General features: G+C 50.2%; 1 protein-coding gene across 2 annotated transcripts in view; it reads right to left on the minus strand.

Moving 5' to 3' along the window:
• The window catches only part of LOC107977585 (thyroglobulin), a 172,540-nt gene extending 153,931 nt beyond the window's left edge, over positions 1-18,609 (minus strand). For both annotated transcript variants that reach the window (XM_027431565.2, XM_035449671.1), the window contains exons 1-10: positions 18,543-18,609; positions 17,411-17,519; positions 15,948-16,045; positions 14,508-14,711; positions 14,024-14,183; positions 7,800-7,906; positions 7,011-7,154; positions 6,633-6,818; positions 2,101-3,198; positions 441-1,028 (exon numbers count right to left, since the gene is read on the minus strand). In XM_027431565.2, coding sequence (XP_027287366.1) covers positions 441-1,028; positions 2,101-3,198; positions 6,633-6,818; positions 7,011-7,154; positions 7,800-7,906; positions 14,024-14,183; positions 14,508-14,711; positions 15,948-16,045; positions 17,411-17,519; positions 18,543-18,609 — 2,761 coding nt within the window. The remainder of the gene's footprint in view (positions 1-440; positions 1,029-2,100; positions 3,199-6,632; positions 6,819-7,010; positions 7,155-7,799; positions 7,907-14,023; positions 14,184-14,507; positions 14,712-15,947; positions 16,046-17,410; positions 17,520-18,542) is intronic.

Raw genomic sequence — 18,609 nt, forward strand, 5'->3', positions numbered from 1 at the left:
CCCTGCTACATCCATTAACCATCAAGACAACACCCCAAAGACATATCCATGGGCCAATCTGATCTAGACATTTCCTCAATTGAGATTTTCTTCCCATGTTATTCCAGGTGGTGCCAAATTGACAATTAACCTGGACACCATAGTGTAGATGAGAAATGAGGCCTGAAGAAGTCATACAACCTGAGCAAGTTCCTCACAGTTGATTCAGAACTGTTTAGAGAGTCTCCTCCTAGGAACATTGATCTGGACCATGTGGGTGGACAGATATAGGATGGTGGGTAGATGGCTGCTTGGGTGGATAGATGGACAGACTGAAGGATGAATGGGAATAGAAGAATCGCCATGGCTCCCAGAATTGTCCCTGGTCCTACGGAGGCTTTCCCACCAGAAAGCCTTTCCAAAGAAAATATGAAGTCGTGTCTCTACATGAGTTAACTCACATGTTGGGATCTCGCCTGGCTTGTTCCGAGTCCCATCCAGCTCCTGACCAGTCTCCTCCACACACCAGCAGCTCCTGAGGTCGAAGTGTGCCAATGGCTTGCTGAAGTCTGTGTAGGGCCCTGGGTAGCGTCTGAGCTGGCCATTTAGCGCCTGCCAGAAGACGTATGGGTCAAGGAGAACGTTCTCCCCGGGCTGAGTCGGGGCTCCCTCCAGCACTGCCTGTGGGACATCTGGAAGGGAAGGGTACTGTGCCAGCACTGGGAAGATGCGTTGCTCGCCAGCCTCGTAGAGACTCTGAAGGAAGAGACTGAAGTTTCTGGAAGCTGTTTCTCTAGAGCTCACAATCTTCATCAACAGTGCGGCCGGGGCCAGTTCCTGGCCACCGCTGTTCTGAGTGTTCCATCGCTCATACCACTCAAAGACCTGCTCGGGGGGTCCATCGCACTGCACACGCCTCCACTGCCCGCTGGCACTGCACTGAGGGATGTAGACGCTTGAGGGGGAGGGCAGCGTGCTGACGTTAGACATCAGGACCTGTACTGCTTCGAGGAAAGCTTGCTCGGCTTGTAACTGGCAGACGCTGGGACCTGGAGAAGAATAATGTGTAGACATTTAATGAATGGGATAATTCAGAAGGATCAAGGTGACTGATGGGGGAGGTCCTTCTGTGTATATGTTTCTCTTATTGGTTGATGAATAAAACACTGATTGGCCAGTAGCCAGGCAGGAAGTATAGGTGTGGCTATGAGAGGAAGGAAGAAGGAGAGAGAGGGAAGCCCCCAGGAGAGACGAGATGTAGAGACGGGGAAGATAGGACATGCCAGGTGTTCTCTGGTAAGACAAGGCCATGTAGAAATACATAGATTAGTAGTTATGGGTTAATAATTAAGAGAGAGCTAGCCAATAAGAAGTCCTAGCCATCATCCAACAGTCTATAAATTAATATAAGCCTTTGTGTGTTTATTTGGGGCTCATCGGCTGCAGGACCAGGCTGGAAAGAAACTCCAGAAACAGGTGACTGCTTAACTGTCAGTTGCAGAAACCTTAACAGTCCCAAATTTATGAATGACATCCAACCTGGTGACTAATCCAACTACCGATCTGACCAGAGCCACAGAAATGTGCGTGGCACATTCTGTTGTATGTATGTTGTTTATGTAGGAACATGTGTAGGCCAGGGGTAGGCTGAGGTTGGATGCTCCCCAATTGCTCTGTCTTACTTTACTAGCCAGGATCTCTCACCATATCCGAAGCTTTCCAATTTAGATAGACTGGATGGCCAGTGAGCCCCAGGTCCAGATGCACCTGCTTCCACCTTCCTCTTGCCCACAGCACTGGAGTTACAAATGCACATTGCTCAGCATGACCTTAGGTGGACGAAAGCTCAGATCCACACGCCTGTGCAGCAAGCACTTTAGGGCTGAATCATCTTCCCAGGTATGTGCTCTTTCCCCATAACAAGCAAGTATCTCTATTAACTAATTAGAACGGCTAATATTGTCCAGGTCTCCATGGACAATGTTTAGCTAAAGTAATTATTTAGTCTATTGACTGGAGCTTGTCCTCTCATCATGAGTGAACTCGGTTTCTTACAGTATACTAGGCTCTGGACTAAATGGCGACTCGAGAAATGGTAAACTAAATTCCCAACAGACTTACACTGCTTGGGTTCACCGATTGTACTTTGGGTTCCGGGGATAGCCTGACCTTCAGCATCAACACAGTAGCACACTGAGTCGAAGCACTGGACAGGCAGGAAATAGCCTTCGCGGGTACACGAAGGGACGAAGAAGCTGGAGCCAGCAGGCTGACTGCCTGCAAGGCTTTGCATCTGAGCTCTTTGCTTCTCACACTTGGTGGGGCACCTTGGGCGTCTGCCTCTGACTCTGGAGCCATCGAGTTCTTTGCCTCGGGAATCCACACACCAGCATTCTCCAGCATAGCACTGGATCTCCTCATAGCTTCCTCCAGCAGTGCATGATGGGACAAAGAGCCTTCCAGGTGTCTGTCCGCAAGCCTGGGCACTGAACACAATTTCCACCACATCTCCTAAGTCCCTCGCTATATCTTCAGGCACAGAAAGAGCACGCTGCAAGAAGACGAGAAATTCTGGAAGCTCCAGGAGGGAAGCAAGGAATTTCAAGGCATTTTGGTTCTCTTGTAGGTTGACTTCAAAGCCGAAGGTACCCACAACTGGTTTGTTCATAGCAACCGTCTTCTCAGAGATGCGGGGAGTTTCTGGGGTAGAATTAGAGTCCAACCCCACGGGGCGTAGTTTGGCTAGATCAGTCGCTCTGTCTCCATCCTGGAAGCCTGGGAGACCAAGCTGCTGGAAAAACTGACTGAAGTTAAATGCGCCTCTTGTACCAAGGGCTCCCGACAAGTTAAACTGGGCAGCGTTCACCAAAAATGTCCCTCCAAAGAGGTTTTGCTGGAGTCGCTTAGGGTTGGTGGTGAACCGAAGTGCAAGACCAGCCAGCTCTCTGGAGGGGAAAATGGCTCTGATGGCTTCCCTAAGTAGACTTCCCGATGCCGAAAGCTGTTGGTACTGCTCCCCAGCCATAGAGCGTAGAAGCCCAGAGTCGACAAAGAGTTCCTTGACTGTAGGTGGGCAGGAGGTGGCCAGTCTGGCACCACTTTCAGGGACCTGCCTGTCTTCAGAAGACGGCAGGTCCTGCTGGCTGAAGTAGCCTGGGGTTCCAAAGTAGAGCCTGGACAAGGCCTGCTGCCTTTCTGAGGCACACGACTGATCTTCAGCTGTGTGAAACAATGACAGACACAGTTATCAGAGCAAGGGGTCCCAAGAATCCTCCCTCCACCATGTCCCCCATGCCTCTGATAGTAAGATACCAAAAGTTCATATCTGCCTTGTGGACCATCGTTTTTCTCTATCCACCCATGTGTTCCCTTCTCCCTTGAGCCGCCCTGTGGGGCTAGTTCTGACTGTGACTATTCCCTTCCTCATAACCCCTCGGCCAGACTGATGCTTTTCTACAGCAAGTCTAGGATACGCCAGCCCATTTTCTGAAAACCTGGACACCCTTGCATTGGTCTGAATAGTGTCCCATGAAAATATTTTGTCTACACGGCATCCCCGAATGTGAATTGAAGGCAAAGTTTTGGTAGTTGTAATTCAGTTAAAACTGGGTCACCTAGGCTAGGGTGGGCTAGGAATCCAGTAAGATTCCTTTAAGAAGAGATATAGAGGAGGGTGGTGTGAGGGTCACGACACGCAGACTAGAGTGATAGATGCAGCCATGAAGCCAGGGAACACCGATAATAGTCAACCATCCCATGCAAAGGGAGTTTGGATAGCCCTGTTCATGCCTTGACTTCTGAATTCCAGTGTGGAAACTGTGAGAGAACACATGTCTGCTGTTAAGGTACCCACTTTGTAACTGTTGGTTCTGACAGCCTTAGAAGCCCTGTCTGCTAACAAAACCCTGTTTGTGATGCTCAGCCGCTGTTTCCCAGCTTTCTCTCGCTGGGATTCTCAGCGGACTCTAATGCATCACCATATGCTCCTCCCGGGCCTCTCTAATTCCTCCTGGGTGCGGTCCTGTCTAGTTTAGAGTCTCTTTCAGAATGAGACCTCTACCGGCAATGCCGGGAGTGCTTCGTAGAAGAAATACTTTGCTGTATTGTGATATGTGATATTGAAAGCACAGCATATTCCATTCTTGTCTGATTCTCTATATTGTAATACTGACACGCTGACCCAGTAAGCACACTTAGTGAATCAGTGCTTGGGCATCTTGATCTTTGCGTGACGTTGCTGGTGAGCACACTGACTGACTCAAGTCAGCTCTGTGCGTGGCCAGGACGGTCTGTGAAAAGTGTCCGTGGGATGAAAAACAGAACTGCACACAGCATCTGGATCTCCTCACACAGGTGGACGTGAGTCCGCTCCATCCTGCTCCATAAATCCACGGATCTTAGGGACCTTCTCAACCACCACCCCACTCTCAACTTGCAAGAGTAATTCTTTCCTCTTGATTCACACAGATGCCAGAAAGGAAGGCAGCCAATTTCCCATTGTAACCAGGCAACAGAGAAAGAGCTGGAGCAAGTAGCTCATGTAGGGGTGTGTGTGTGTGTGTGTGTGTGTGTGTGTGTGTGTGTGTGCCGGCAACCTATAAAACTGAGCAGATCCCTCAGCAAGGCCACATGTCCAGTAATTGACACCACAGGAGGCATGGGGGAAGTGAGTGCCTGGCTTCACTTCCTCTTCTGCACTGAGAGATCGACCTGTCCATTCATTTAAGTACTGCTACTAAAGACAGACAGTGAGATGCAGCTAAAACATGCACCCTTGCATTCAACAGAGTTCCTGCTTTGACTTGGGAAGCTCTGCTTCTTCATTTTCACCTGAAGATTGCAGGGGCACAATATTTCATAGGGTTTCATGTAACTGAGTGATGGCAGCAAATACTTCCAAGGCAAAGCTTTAAACTTCTCTTTTAGGACATCTGTACACTCATCAAACAATATGAAGAATATCTACCTGGGGGATGGTGGCACACGCCTTTAACCCCAGCCCTGGGGAGGCAGAGGCAGGCGTCGGGATCTCTGTGAGTTCGAAGACCTCCTGGTCTACAGAGTGAGTTCCAGGACAGCCAGGGCTACACAGAGAGAAACCCTGTCTTGAAAAGCAGACAAACAAAACACAAGAATATCTAAAGCGTCACAGGAAGAAGCTGAATGATTTGATGGGACTCCTTGGGTCAGTATTAATAGCTATCTACTTTGTAGCCATGAGACTTGAGCTCTTCCTTCCCTGTTTGACAGCTTAGCTCCCCTGCTTGAAAGCCCCCGTGCTACCGGATTTCTCCCCTCCCCCACAGCCACACCCTTCCCATCCTCGGGTCTTACTGAGATAACCCGTGGCCCTGCTGAGGTTCGCACCTGCCCGCCTTCTGCCTTAGCAGACAGGGTAGAATAATGGCCCCTCCAAGATACAACTTCCTTCTTAGAGACGCAGGAAGCGCTACTGTAGCAAAAAGTGTCATTGGCTGAGATGAGGGTGGCCTCTGCCAGCATCCAGACATCTACACTGGCCTGTCCTGGGGGTTCTGACGGGATGCGCCCTCAGCTGCAGCCACTAAGAGCACCACCTGTGCACACTCACTGCGTTCCCTTTTAAAAGGGCCCCGCCCACCTCCCATGTCTCCCCCTCTTTCCTGAGCCTCTCTCCTGCTGCTCCTGTTCCCAGAGGCAGGTCCCCCCGCCCCCCGCTGCCGCCGCTTTCTCCTTTTTATGATTCCTTTCTCTAATAACCCCTCGGCGTGAACCCTGTTGCATGGCATCTTTCTCTTGCACTCCTCTTTCCTTAAATTATCCCAGCCTCTGCCAGAGCAGGGTGTCAAGAGTGGCTCCTGATGGAGACTGCAGAAGAATGGACTGTGTTTCCACCTAGAGTTTGGACTTCCGGTCAGCTGCTCAGTGAGCTATGATTGTCCTAAGGGACCCAGTTTGTGCTACTTTGTGACAAAATCCCTACGAAGTCATGGCCTCACCACTATCTTTCCTAAGGACACTGAGGTGACTTTCTAATTGGTTGCCTTACCTCATGACCAGGGCTTCTTCTTCTAAGCCCTCCGCTAACAGTGCCGGGAGACATAGATTTCCACGCACACAGCCCAACAGGCCTCCTCAGGATGAGCCTCATGCCAGCCTCACTTCCAGCATGAAGCCCAAGCCTTGGTGAAGAGAGGCGCTGTAGTCTTGTTCCTTCCTACCTTTCCCCAAGTCACAAAGTGCACCCCATACTCCAACAGTGTGTCTTCACCCTCCTTGTAGATTGAGTGTATGGAAAGGGTCTTCATTGCAGATGCTCTGAGCAACTGTCCCTCATCCATGAAGCCTTCCTCGGCGCTTTGAGATAGAATTAATTGGTGCTCCTTCAGCTGCCTGTATTCACTCCTCCCAAAACACATGAACACTCAATTCTCTTTTCCTTTTTGTTACCTAGGAGTCCCCTGGTGTGCCACAGGTTCTATGACAAGTAACTATGTCTGACACAAGACAAAATCCCACTGCAAATGGGATTTTGAGAGCAGCAGGCTGTCTTCAGTCGCATATGGTTGGTTTGAAGGACCTCTGGGGACATCCAGTTAGCAGTTGATGAGTGCACTCTTGAGAGACTGGTGTGAAGAAACAGTGACAGTAACAGGCTCTGAGAGGAAACTTACCACAAGATGGCGATTGCCCTTGCTGCCGAGTGCCAGGGATCTCCGTCCCCTGGGCATCCACACACCAGCACGGCCCTTCTGTCTGGCACTGCGTCGCCTGGTAGCCCCCATTTCTGCTGCATCTGGGGATGTATGGGTGACCATAGCGGGTGGCAGCAAAGCTCTCTACTTCACACTTGGTGGGGCCTGGAAGCGACCACACACAAAAGAGGCACGTGAAAGTGACGTCTGAGCCTGCACATGGATGCTTGCTGCCCCTCAGTTACGTCTCTAAACTTACTTCTTCGCTGTAACAGCCATGCAGACTGTCACATGTGACCCCAAGAAACCAGGGATTCCGAAGTAGACGCACACGGCTGTTACTAGCTAGCAACTTACATCGGAATCTGCCAGAGATGATGAATTGAATGGCCAGGAAGCGTCTCTGCAATATCCGGTACAGGGTGCTTTGGGTGAACGTGGAAGCCCGGTCCAGGCCAGCAAAAATGGTGTCGTAAATTTCATCCAGTAACAACTCCAAACCTGAGCACATAGAGACAGCGTTTCAGGGGTGGGCTCCTCGGAAAAGAGAGCACTAACCAGGCTGAGCTCACAGACGTCAAAAGGTTAGAGTCTACACCAGCAGCAGCATGCAGAGGGCCCAGGCATACCCGTCCTTTAGACTCTGCGAGGGGTCATCGCCTACAAAGCTCCATGCTTGAAAACCCCGCAACGGAGTTACAAAATCGTAATGAAAGCAGTGACAGCATTTTAAGTATGTTTGTGATTTCCGTGGGGCCACGTCTGTAGTTATTCTTGGCAGTACGAAGCCTGATGCAGCCCCTGGGCCACAGGTTGGACATGCTTGGAATAATACTCAATGGTTTACAAAGTCAGGACTGCTGTGTGTGGCTGTGCGGGGGTTTGATAGCACAGAGCAGTGCTACCTGGAGGAGGCTGAAAACCTGCCCTGTCTGCCACTTGCCCAGGTGGGCACTTCCTTCAGCCTGCAGTGACACCAGTACAAGTGCGCCCAAGCCTCAGCAGGGTGTCACGGATGAAAGCTGGCTAAGGCTGTGTCTTCTTCCGCACCCATAGCAACCTAACAAGTGCTGTTTCTGCCTTGAGCGCCGGAGTTCAAGAATTACACTTGACCCCTTCCCGTTGCCAGAAGTGTGGCGCGATTACCTGTCTCAGCCAGCTCCCGCCCCTGGCTGTCAGCACAGTAACAGTACCCAGATACTTCAGGGAACCTGCTCCGGAAGGAACTGAAGGTCACAAATGCATCTGGAAACCTGGCAGACAGGAAGATGCATGGTCACCATCTCATAAAGATGAGTCATCCTCAATCAGAACCAACGTGGCAGAGTCCTCGGGTGGGAGACTGCATTTGTGTGCAGCTCTTTCCTACGCTGGCTTGATTTAGCCAGAACAAGGTTAGACCTGCCAATCAGCTGTTTTCCTTGTGGTGGCATTTGGCCAATTTGTGTACACACACACACACACACACACACACACACACACACACACACACACACTCTGGTCTTGGAGGACCAGAGAGAAAACAAGTCATGAACAGTATGTCAGCTTCCTCAAGAGAGTATAACTGCAGAGTCCAAAGGCTGGGTTTGCTTCACAGGTATGATAGGCTGCAGAACGTCTCTCTTTTTTTTTTGTTTGTTTTTTTGTTTTTTTGTTTTTTTGTTTTTTTTTTTTTTTGTTTTTTTTTTTTGTGAGAGCAGCTGCTTCCAGGGCTTTTAATGCTTTTCAAGAGCGTGTAAAGAAGAAGCAGCTGGATTCTACTACATGAGAAGGATCTGTAAGAAGGAGATGTTTCTACTCCATCATCCAACTCCATGGAATCCACGTGATGTCACCATGGCTTTCTGTCGGCTGAAGAAATGCTTGTCTTAACCACGCCCAACCTGTGGGATGCGACATGGAGCCATCTGCTGGGTCCCCGTCTTTCCATATGAGGACACTAACGCACCGAGAGAGAGTCAAATTAAGAAGGTCCTCCCATGGGCAATGAAGTAGTCAGCGGAGAATTTTTCTTTATACAATGCCAGGAGATTTTTCCCGCCGTGTCCTATGTAACTATCCCATTGCATTCAAGTGTGTGTTTCTACCTGTGTCTGAAAATGTAGCACGGTAAGTCATTACCTGTATAAAAAGTTCTATCGCTACTTAGTACCTTCTAGAAAAATATTAAAAAACTACCTGTGTGTCCAATGGCAGAGAAGCAGAGTGAATTACAGTCATCCCCCAAATTGGTTAAAATACTACAGACAAGGGCAAAACTTATAGATGAGCAAAAAGTGAACCTCCTTCCAAAGGGAGAGGTATAAGACAGCAAATACATATATCGTGATTACTACCAAGAAAAGCCAGCTCCGGAAGGCAATGTAAAGGGACCCTGTCCGATTCCGAACGTGTATCACACAAGACGCGAGTGTAAGTGGTATGAGCACTGTATCAGCCGGTTCCTTAACTGAGGTGACTGCAGAGTCCAAAGGCCAAGTTTGCTTTACAAACACACAAAAGTGCTACAGAATCACAGATCTGTGACCATGTTGTTCGTCTATTTTCGTCGGCTCATGGCGTTATGTGGGAAAGGGTGCTATCATAACTGGGGTGCCAAAGCAGAAAGGAAAACCCCTCTTTGTCTTGTTTCTACAGATAGAGGACATATAACCCTTTAAAGGTTCATTCATTGGAAACGGGGATAATTTAGTTTTAAAAGCGACAATGATAGTAAAATAGTTGCTTCTCTTTGCTGAGCCCTGCTTTGCAAAAGACAACTGCAAAGGGGCTCACAATCCAGAGTCGTTAATGCACCCCGTGCTTCCCACGAGACGGCGGGATTATTTCCATCTCATCTGGAGATGAAGACAGCGAGGAACGTGGGCCGCTGTCTTGGCCCAATGGCAGGGCCTTGGATTCACATCTGCTTTTATCCAGCATCCGACCTTCATCTCTGCCAATAGTGTTTCTCAGTGTGGGTTGGGCTTGGTTCCTGTCCGTGTCTTTGGAGACACGCGTCTGTTGTGACATTATTCTGAGCATGCTCAATACCTCACTTTTCCTGGCATCTAAGACATATTGAAGATACCGTGTTGAGGTCAAATGCACATACCAGTTCCACGGAGGGCTGAGGAGAGGGCTTAGACACCCGTTCCAGCGAAAGGCACAGGACATTTAAATTACCCTACACCATGAAGAGCTGAGGTAACCCCGAGGCCCACCTCAACCCAGGGACGGCATCACCCTCCAGGGGCTTTGCACGAAGTCTATGCCACCATTTTATGTCCATTTCTTTATTACTGAAGAAACCAGTATCTACTAGCGCTTGATCTCTTGGCATCCTGCATACTGAGGGTCCCTCCCTGGCTTCAGGGTCCTTCTGTCATTCCAGGCCTGTTTCCTGGAGGTCTGTTATTGCTGCTCTCCAGGGCTGCCCTTGGTGCCTGTAGAGAAGACCCCAGGCCTCCGCCTGCCTGTGATTCTCTCTCCTCAGCTCTGTATTGGGGGGGGGGGGGAGCTGGGGACCTTGGATCAGATTGGCAGAATTCTTGCCCTGGCCTACCACAGTGATTGTCAGTATTAATACTACTAGTAAGCACTGTGTAGGGGACAGTCAGTCACCCTGCCAAGTGTTTTCCGTGGTCTGTCTCATTCAATTCTCATGACATTGCTTTAAAAAGGGGATCTGGCCGACAACTGGGAAAGCTCGGATGCAGAGTGGTGATGAGCCAGGGCGTCTTGGGCCCACTTCCTCTGTTCCTTTTCCAGGGAGGAGGCCAGATGGTAAGAGGCGCCCTTAAATAGAGATGGGATTCTTTGGGGTCCTACCTCCAACTGGCAGTGAATCCCAAGTTCCCAGGTAAGCATAGTAACTAATGGCAAGGGTTAATAAGAGAATTTTGACACAAATCGCTAAGACCTTGACAGTGGCACCAGTCATGCTTCATGTTCTGCAGGGCTCCCCCACAGTTGTGACTGGGCTGTGGCCATAAAGGAGATAGAGAAACCAGGAGAACCAGCTTAGCTACTGCCCATCACAACGTGGCTCCTTTTCTAGCAAGTTGCTATAGTAAGTAATAGCTTTTCCTCAGGGTGAAAGAGGACCCACAATAGCCAGGTTTGAGCACAAATTGTGGCACAGTACATTAAGACCTCACAGGGGTTTCAAAAAGGAGCTGTCCCTGGGTCTCAGGGTTTTGAAGGCCCCCCTGGCATCAAGTCTGTTGTCCATGCCACATCTGTAAGGAAATCTCCTCAGACTGCATATTCCAAAGTCAAATCGCGGCTTTCCCCTACCAAACACGCTTTCAGCCTTCTGCTCGGAATGGAGACATCCCTCACTCTCTCCTGCCTCTCCTCCAGATGCTCTTCGCTGAATTCCAGAGTCCTGTGTGATAAATATGTCTCCAATATAGCTCCATTTGCCAAGCACCCTCCCCTCTCTCCTCCTCTAGATGGAGCCACCATCATCTCCTTCCAAACTGAACCTGGGACTTGGGATGAACTCCCAGCACTCACTCTGCTCTTTCATGTCCCAGGTCATTCTTTTTAAAGTCTGGGATCTGGTGGTGTTCTTACAATGTGCTATGGACTCAAATCCTCACCCCACTCACTGCCCCAGCTTAAAATATTTGAGGCAATGTCAAGGACACACAGTAAAACAAAATGGCCCATTGCTTATCTGAAACCCAGCTGTAAGCGGCTGTCCTGTATTATATCTGTCAACCCCAAGTGAGCTCAGCCTATTTATTCCACGTGGATTCCACAGCTTTTCCTCAGTGTGAAAGAGGACCCACAATAGCCAGGTCCTTCCATTGGCCCAAAGGAGACACTGGGCCTGGGGCGGCCAGATCTATGTAAGCAACAGAAAACTCCTGATTACCCCTGGGCTTGCAGTATTCAACCACTCAAGCATTCCCATGACCTTCCCAGGCCAGAATCTGCTCAAAGATATGCTTACTCACAACAAAAGGGGAAAGGATCCCATTTCAGAATTGAAGGTTTCGTTTGCATTCACAATGAACACCTGAGTCTCAATTTTTGTGTTTAACTAGACTGCCCTCTTGTGGCCATAGCTATGAACTGAGCCTCAATGGCAAAGGGTCCTTGCTAACATCTTTGAAACTCCCACCTAATCTCTAAACTGGGATTGTAGAACTACTGCATGCAAGACACTGTGGCATATGCTGTGGGGGAAGAAACACCAGCCATATAAACACAGACAAGTGAACGACTTTCTATACATCTCTAAAGCGTACTATGCTTCCTAGTAATGTCTTCCAGGTTCCTTGGCAATGTGCCAGAGACTACACTTTCTAATTACCTTCATTAAAGCTGAAATCTACACCAATCCTTGGACCACAGCTAGCATTCACTTGGGCGTGAACTGATGATGCCTGGCTTGCACGGGAGTAGATGAGCATTCGGAGAGTCGGGCTGCCTGCTGGTTCTGTGCTCTCCGTTGAGAAATCACTAGTGTCCAGGGGGGAGAATCTAACCTACATTTTTCTGAAATTGGGTGATGCACGTTCTCAGTGGTTTCATAAATGGAGTCACAGGAGAGCTTAACGGTGGCCAAGCAGAGGGCAAGCTTCCATTTCCCAGCTGAGGAACCGGTAAAGGACCCAGGATGCCGGTAAAGGACCAGGTGGCCTTGCAGAGCAGGGGGAGACGGAGACCAGAGGGGGGCAGTGGCAAATGCTCTGAAGCAGGATTGGACAGGAAACAGAGCTGGCAGGAGTAAGGTGGCCAAGCTCCGAGGGACCCAGGACACAGGGGTTTGGTGCAAAGCAGATAATTCAAGGCTGGATTCGCATAAACATACGCGCACCATCTCCTAAAAAAAAAACTGGTATTGTGAGTTTTGTAGTTTAGGCTGAACGGATGAAATCACTGATACTGAGTTTTGTGGAACCCTCGTAGGGTGTGATTTAGTGAAAACGCCAAGCCTCTAGAGGCCCAGCTCCAGTTTGTCTGTGGGAGCTGCACTCGGGTCCTGGTCTGTGACCCATCTGGCACAATGCGTGGGAACGCTCTCTCTCACAGGGAAATGGGTCGTTCTGGAAGGCAGCCACGTGGAGGCTCAGGTTCTCTCACGGAATCCACAGCAACGTTCCCACAATCTGCTGCCTTCTTTCTTTGCACTCAGAATGGTCTGGTTTCATCTGAAGTCTGCGGGGCCCCTCACAATCACTGGGTGATCTAGGGCGGCCAGATGCTCCCTGGATAGCTGGGTCAGGGTGTATACGGCACTTCTCGTTTGATATTTGTTATCTAGACACAGAAGTCCTTTACTATTGCACACACATGCAGAACTTACAGAAACACATGCATACGTCACAGCCATGCTTTGTAATGGGCTCTTTTCCCTTTGATGAGGACCCTCTCTCTGTCCGCCCGTCCGCTGAAACCCTGCTCTTCAAATGCCCCACAACTGTGTGGTCCTTCATATTACCCTCTGCCCCTGGTTCTATCCAGACCGGCATACTCATTTGACCTTAAGGTCACATGTGCACACATATGAAGACTCTTTTTTTTGCTATTGGTTTTTTAATAACCAAATCCTGCGCTTACACTACTACCCGTCTTGAACTGTACCAATAAAACATGCTTCCGAACCCTGCTCAAGTCAGATTCTCCAGCTCTGATGCCTTCTTTGGAGAGTTTATTCAAATGTTCACAGCATCTTACATTATTTAGTCGGCCACTCCCCTGCTTGACGAGCAGCCATTTTCTCCCCAGTTCTCTGCTAGGATGGAGAACCATGAGACAAGCACATTCCGGTGTTTTCATTTGCGTGATGGGCTAAGTGGGGCAGAGAGTACATGCACATGGTAGTTTGAATAAGAATGGCCCCCACAGGCTAATAGATTGGATCACCAGAGAGTGGCACTGTTTGAAAGGATTAGGAGGTGTGGCCATATTGGAAGAAGTGTCACCAGTGGTGGGCTTTGAGGGTTCAAAAGCCTAAACCAAGCCCAGAGACAGTCAGTCAGTCAGTCAGTCAGTCAGTCAGTCTCTCTCTCTCTCCCCTCTCTCTCTCTCTCTCTCTCTCTCTCTCTCTCTGCTCCAGCATCTGCCTGCATGCCACCGTTCTTCCCACCATGATGACAATGGACTAAACCTCTGAAACCGTAAGCAAGTCCCCAGTTAAATGCTTTCTTTGATAAGAGTTGCCAGCCGTGGTCATGGTGTCTCGTCGCAGCAACAGACCAGTGACTAAGCCATAGTGCAATTGCAATAGCTATTCCCGGCTGGCATCTCTTTCGCAGTTCTCCACCAGGCTGCATGGAACACGTGACACTCCCAGATCCTGACACATACATGAACGTGAAGAGCCAACGGTTCCCTAAGTGCCTGCCCGCTAAGGGACAGACAGACCCCCTTACCTGTTGTAGCTGTGGATCAGATCAAAGATCATCATGTCTGTGGTGTTGACAAACTTGCACTGGACAGCCATGAACTCCCCATCTGCAGAGCACTGGGGTGGCGACTTGTCTCCTACCCCGTGGAGGAGACGGCGGTTTCGTATTTCACAGCTCCTTGGACCTAAACATTTTCATGCAACGCTGTTCAAGCCTTATGGATGGGTAATGTGTGCATACCTGTCTGCAGTCAAGATGCCGGTACTGATGCCACGCGTGTGACCCATGGAAACCCACCAGTGCCCCCCCAAACAGTCCACCAAGGGCCCACAAGCATTTGTGGGAATCCTGTTTGGGCTTGTAGTTGTCTAAAGTCACACGGCTGCCTGTGTGACACCTCCTCCCCCTCGAGGGACAGGCACGCTCTGTGCCGTCAGGCCTGTGATTTGTGGGGGAGCCGGACAACAGCCCACTTGGGGATTCTGGTGCCCGTGACAGTGACACTTACACCGCGTTGGCCTCCCTGGCTGGCGGGTGCCGTACACCTCCATCCCCTCCGTGTCTACACACCAGCACTGCACCTGCCCCAGGCCACACTGCACGGGCGCGTAGTCCCCGGAATCCTGGCACTGAGGGAGGTAGGGGGCATCTGTGCTGTTGATGTAACTGCTCAGCAGGATCTGCTGCCTGTGTAGCTGGCAGAAGGAAAGACCTGGGGACACAAAGACAAACATCAGAGGAGGGATTTGGGGAGCACATGGGATCAAACCCAGGAGGACCCTTCCTCCCTGAGGGACACTCAGCCAGGCATGCAGAAGGCTCTGTCGTTTGGGGAACTGAGGCAGAGTCGTGTGGCTCTCGCTAGCTCCTGGGCACTGTAGGGGAGTTTCCGGTAGGGCTGACAGAGCCTCTGAATCCGGATTTCTCTACCTCTCTCTCTCTCTCTCTCTCTCTCTCTCTCTCTCTCTCTCTCTCTCTCAATCTCTCTCTCTCTACCTCTCTCTCTCTGTCTCTCTCTCACTCCCTCTCTCTTCCCCCTCTCTGTCTCTGTCTCTCTCTGTCTCTGTCTCTCTCTCCCTCCCTCTCTGTCTCTCTCCCTCCATCTCTCTCTCCCTCCCTCCCTCCCTCTCTCTCTCCCTCTCTCTCCCTCTCTCTCTGTCTCTCTCTCCCTCTCTCTGTCTCTGTCTCTCTCCCTCCCTCTCTCTCTCCCTGTCTCTCTTTATCTCTCTGTCTCTCTCCCTCTCTCTCTCCCCCCTCTCCCTCTCCCTCTCTCTCTCTCTCTCTCTCTCTCTCTCTCTCTCCTTCTCTCTGTCTCTGTCTCTGTACATCTCTGTCTCTCCTGAGAAGACAGCTGCCTTGCCCTGGGATGTGGGCAGAGCCCTTTGCTTTTGCTCCTGTGGAAGAGCTGGCATGCACCAGGCTTATCTAACCTTGCAAATCCTGCAAATTCTCACATGGGGGAAGTCGGTTCTCCCTTCACTGTGTGGATGGGGTTGGGTGTGTGTAGATCAGAGAGGATGGATGACGTCAGAGAGTGTGCAGGGCCGCCATGCTTCCCAAACCAGCCAGCCATGCTGGCCTCACCAAACCAAAGACCTGGATGGAGCTATCTATCATTCATCCACTGAAGAAGTCCTTCCCTCTCAGCCTTGCCTTTGCCATTGGACAAACATTGCTGAGCTCTGACCTGGCTTCATAACCCTTTGATGTCTACTGCCCATAACTGACTCAGTGCTGGGCACAGCTGGGAAGTCCTTGTTGGCTACTGGCCAGGCTTGAGTATCTCATGTGGTTTTCATAGAGGACCTTCTTCATATTCAATGAGGAGGAGCCAGCAGCCCTGAGGGAGACTTGCCCAGCTCATTTACTTAAGGCCAGTTCTTGTCTCTAAATGTGAACTGTCCCAGTGTAAGGGCCCCTGACCACTGGGTACCCCTTTGTGACTTACAAGCTGTTGGCCTCCCCAGCTGTCTGCTGCCAGGTACTTCCCGGCCATCAACATCCACACACCAACAGGATCGGCCATCATTTTGGCATTGGACTGTCCTGAAGAGAGATATATGGGGTACCACAATGGGTTTCTGAAGCCACCACATTCTGGCTCCAGCTCATTGAGACCAGGTGTTACAGAGCTTCTTGGCCCAGCTGGTCCTTTGATCCTTGAGCCTCCCAAAAACATACAGATGCTATATTAGTTATTAAAGTGTTGGCTGGTGGCTAGGGCTTTTTATTGGCTAGCTCTGTCTTAACTATTAACCCATTTCTATTAATCTATGTATTTCTACATGGCCTTATCTTACCAGAGAATGTCTGGTGTGTTCTACCCTCCTGGGCGCCACGTGGTGACTCTGTGGCGGGCTCCGTCTACCTACCTTTCCCAGAATTCTCCATGTCTCCTAGTCCCAACTACCTTTCTGCCTTATTGGCCAACAGTGCTTTATTCATCAGCCAGTAAGAGAAACATATATACAGAAGGATTTCCCCCATCAACCAGGGGCTAGCAAGTCACACAGAAAATCCAAAGTTGCGATCAGACAAGGCCATGGAGTGAGTGCCTAGGGCAGGGGAGGCTACACTGAGCATTTCAGGATAGTCTTGGGTAGAAGGTGCCTGGGTAGGTAGGGAGAGGCATATATGTAGATCTCCCTGGGGACAAGGCAAGCCCACACTTCAGTGGTAAGAAGAAGAAAACACTTGGAGAGAGCCAGATACAAGGCTGGCAGAAAGGGATGCACACAGCTTAACTCCTCCCTCATGACCCTAAAATTCCCAGAGGTCCTGGAGAGACAGGCAGCAGTTTTTACCAAAGGAAAGCTTGAGTAAGGGAGCAGGGACAGAATTTCACAGCTAGAGAGAGACACACGAGGCCTCCTCACGTGACTGCACAGTGGGGTGGGGGTGGAATTAGGCCTCTAGCTCCATAGGGAACAGGAGCTTGGACCATAACCCAACTCTACCTGGAGAAAGACAATCCCAAGACTGTCTTGGGATGTGTCAGGGCACCAGCAAAAGCCCCTTTCAAAGCAGAGAGCTCCCAGGGGAGGGGTGGCCTAGCAGCCCCGGGAAGCTATGAAAACAGGGTAGACCAAGGAACAGGCAGTTCCTGCTTTGCCCGCCAGGGAATTAGGGAGTAGGTGCCTAGGAGTAGTACCCTTACCTCTATTTGGGCTTTGCTAAAAGGCCTCACACATTATGTTGTAAAGCAATCAAGACAAAGCTTCAGCAAGACTTGAGGAGCAGCTGTCAGGGGCTCCCTCCAGTAGACTATATCTGTCCAGGACAGAGAAGGAGCCCCTCCAAACGACAGCACGGCTCGCCGTCTCTGAGGAACTGGGAGGGTACAACTGGGGCACCGTGTGAGTTCTTTAGAGTGTTTTAGGTTCCTGGAGCTCCTACTAAAGCCAGCCTTACCGGAAGTTCCCATCTTCGGAGCACTGTGGGACATACCCAGCCTGCTTCAGAAAGGCCTTCTCCCTCTGCAGCTCACAGGGCCGGAGCGGCTGTGCATCGACCTGGTACTCTGTGAAGGGAAGGGAGACATTATAAGGGTGCAGGCAGGTCCCCGTCACACAGAGGGTCCTTCGGATACACACACACACACACACACACACACACACACACACACACACACACACACACACACACACGCCTAGTCTTACTGAGCATTGGCAGCCATTAATATCATCCCCAGTGCAAGATTAGTTCATTTAATCACTAGTGCTCTCCTTGGAGGTGATGGGAATATCTCCACTCTCCCAGGGGCATCAAGCCACGGGCTCCAGTGAGAGTATACCTTTCGAGAAAGGATTCCTGAGTCAGTTTTGAGGTCCTTATGTGCCTAAGCCACTGAGGATGAGGATAAAACACCAGAAGTTGGTCTTGCCATCACCAAGTCATGCTTGAGGGGGTAACACCTTTCAGGCTTGCCACTAAAGACTAAAGAAATCACTCAGAAATCACAGCCACCTCAGGAGCTAAGTGTACGTTCTTTGCATACCCTCCCCACCCCGTGTGAGCTCACAGAATCCACCTGTCCCTGCCTCTTCTAGCCCTGGGGTTACATATACACATCTTGGCCTCCCTCTGACTGACTTTTACTGTGGAAACTAAACTTGGAAGCCTGTGCACGGCTGAATAGATACATGGCTGAACCCAGTACAGAGATTGCGTCTGTCTTAAGCCACAGGGTGATGTATCATGCTTGACGCCTGCTTTAATCTTCTCAAATGCTGGCACCTCGGGAGTATTCTTTGGAGCATCCAAATATATATTAGCCAAGGCCAAAAATACGGGATAAGGGTAAGATAAGGGGAAGCTATGATCGACTTAGTTTATCTCTACTCCACCAATTCCTAGTTGTGGGATCTGAGGCCAGACAGCTCACCTTCTCTGAACTTCTTTTCATCTAAACAGAAAAGAGTAAATATCTAGCATTTGTGAGGTTAGGTGAGACCAGACATGCCCAGGGGCCCTCTCGGGGCCTGGCTGAGTCCCATGCCTGAAAATCCCCCCTCAAACCCATGGCTTCGGCCTTAGAACTTACCAAAGATGTTAGCTGCTGCCAGGCAGACTGAGCTCAACAAAGCAAAGACCCACAAGACCAGGGCCAT

This window comes from Cricetulus griseus, chromosome 10 (assembly GCF_003668045.3).
Source record: "Cricetulus griseus strain 17A/GY chromosome 10, alternate assembly CriGri-PICRH-1.0, whole genome shotgun sequence".
Taxonomy (NCBI): Eukaryota; Metazoa; Chordata; class Mammalia; order Rodentia; family Cricetidae; genus Cricetulus; species Cricetulus griseus.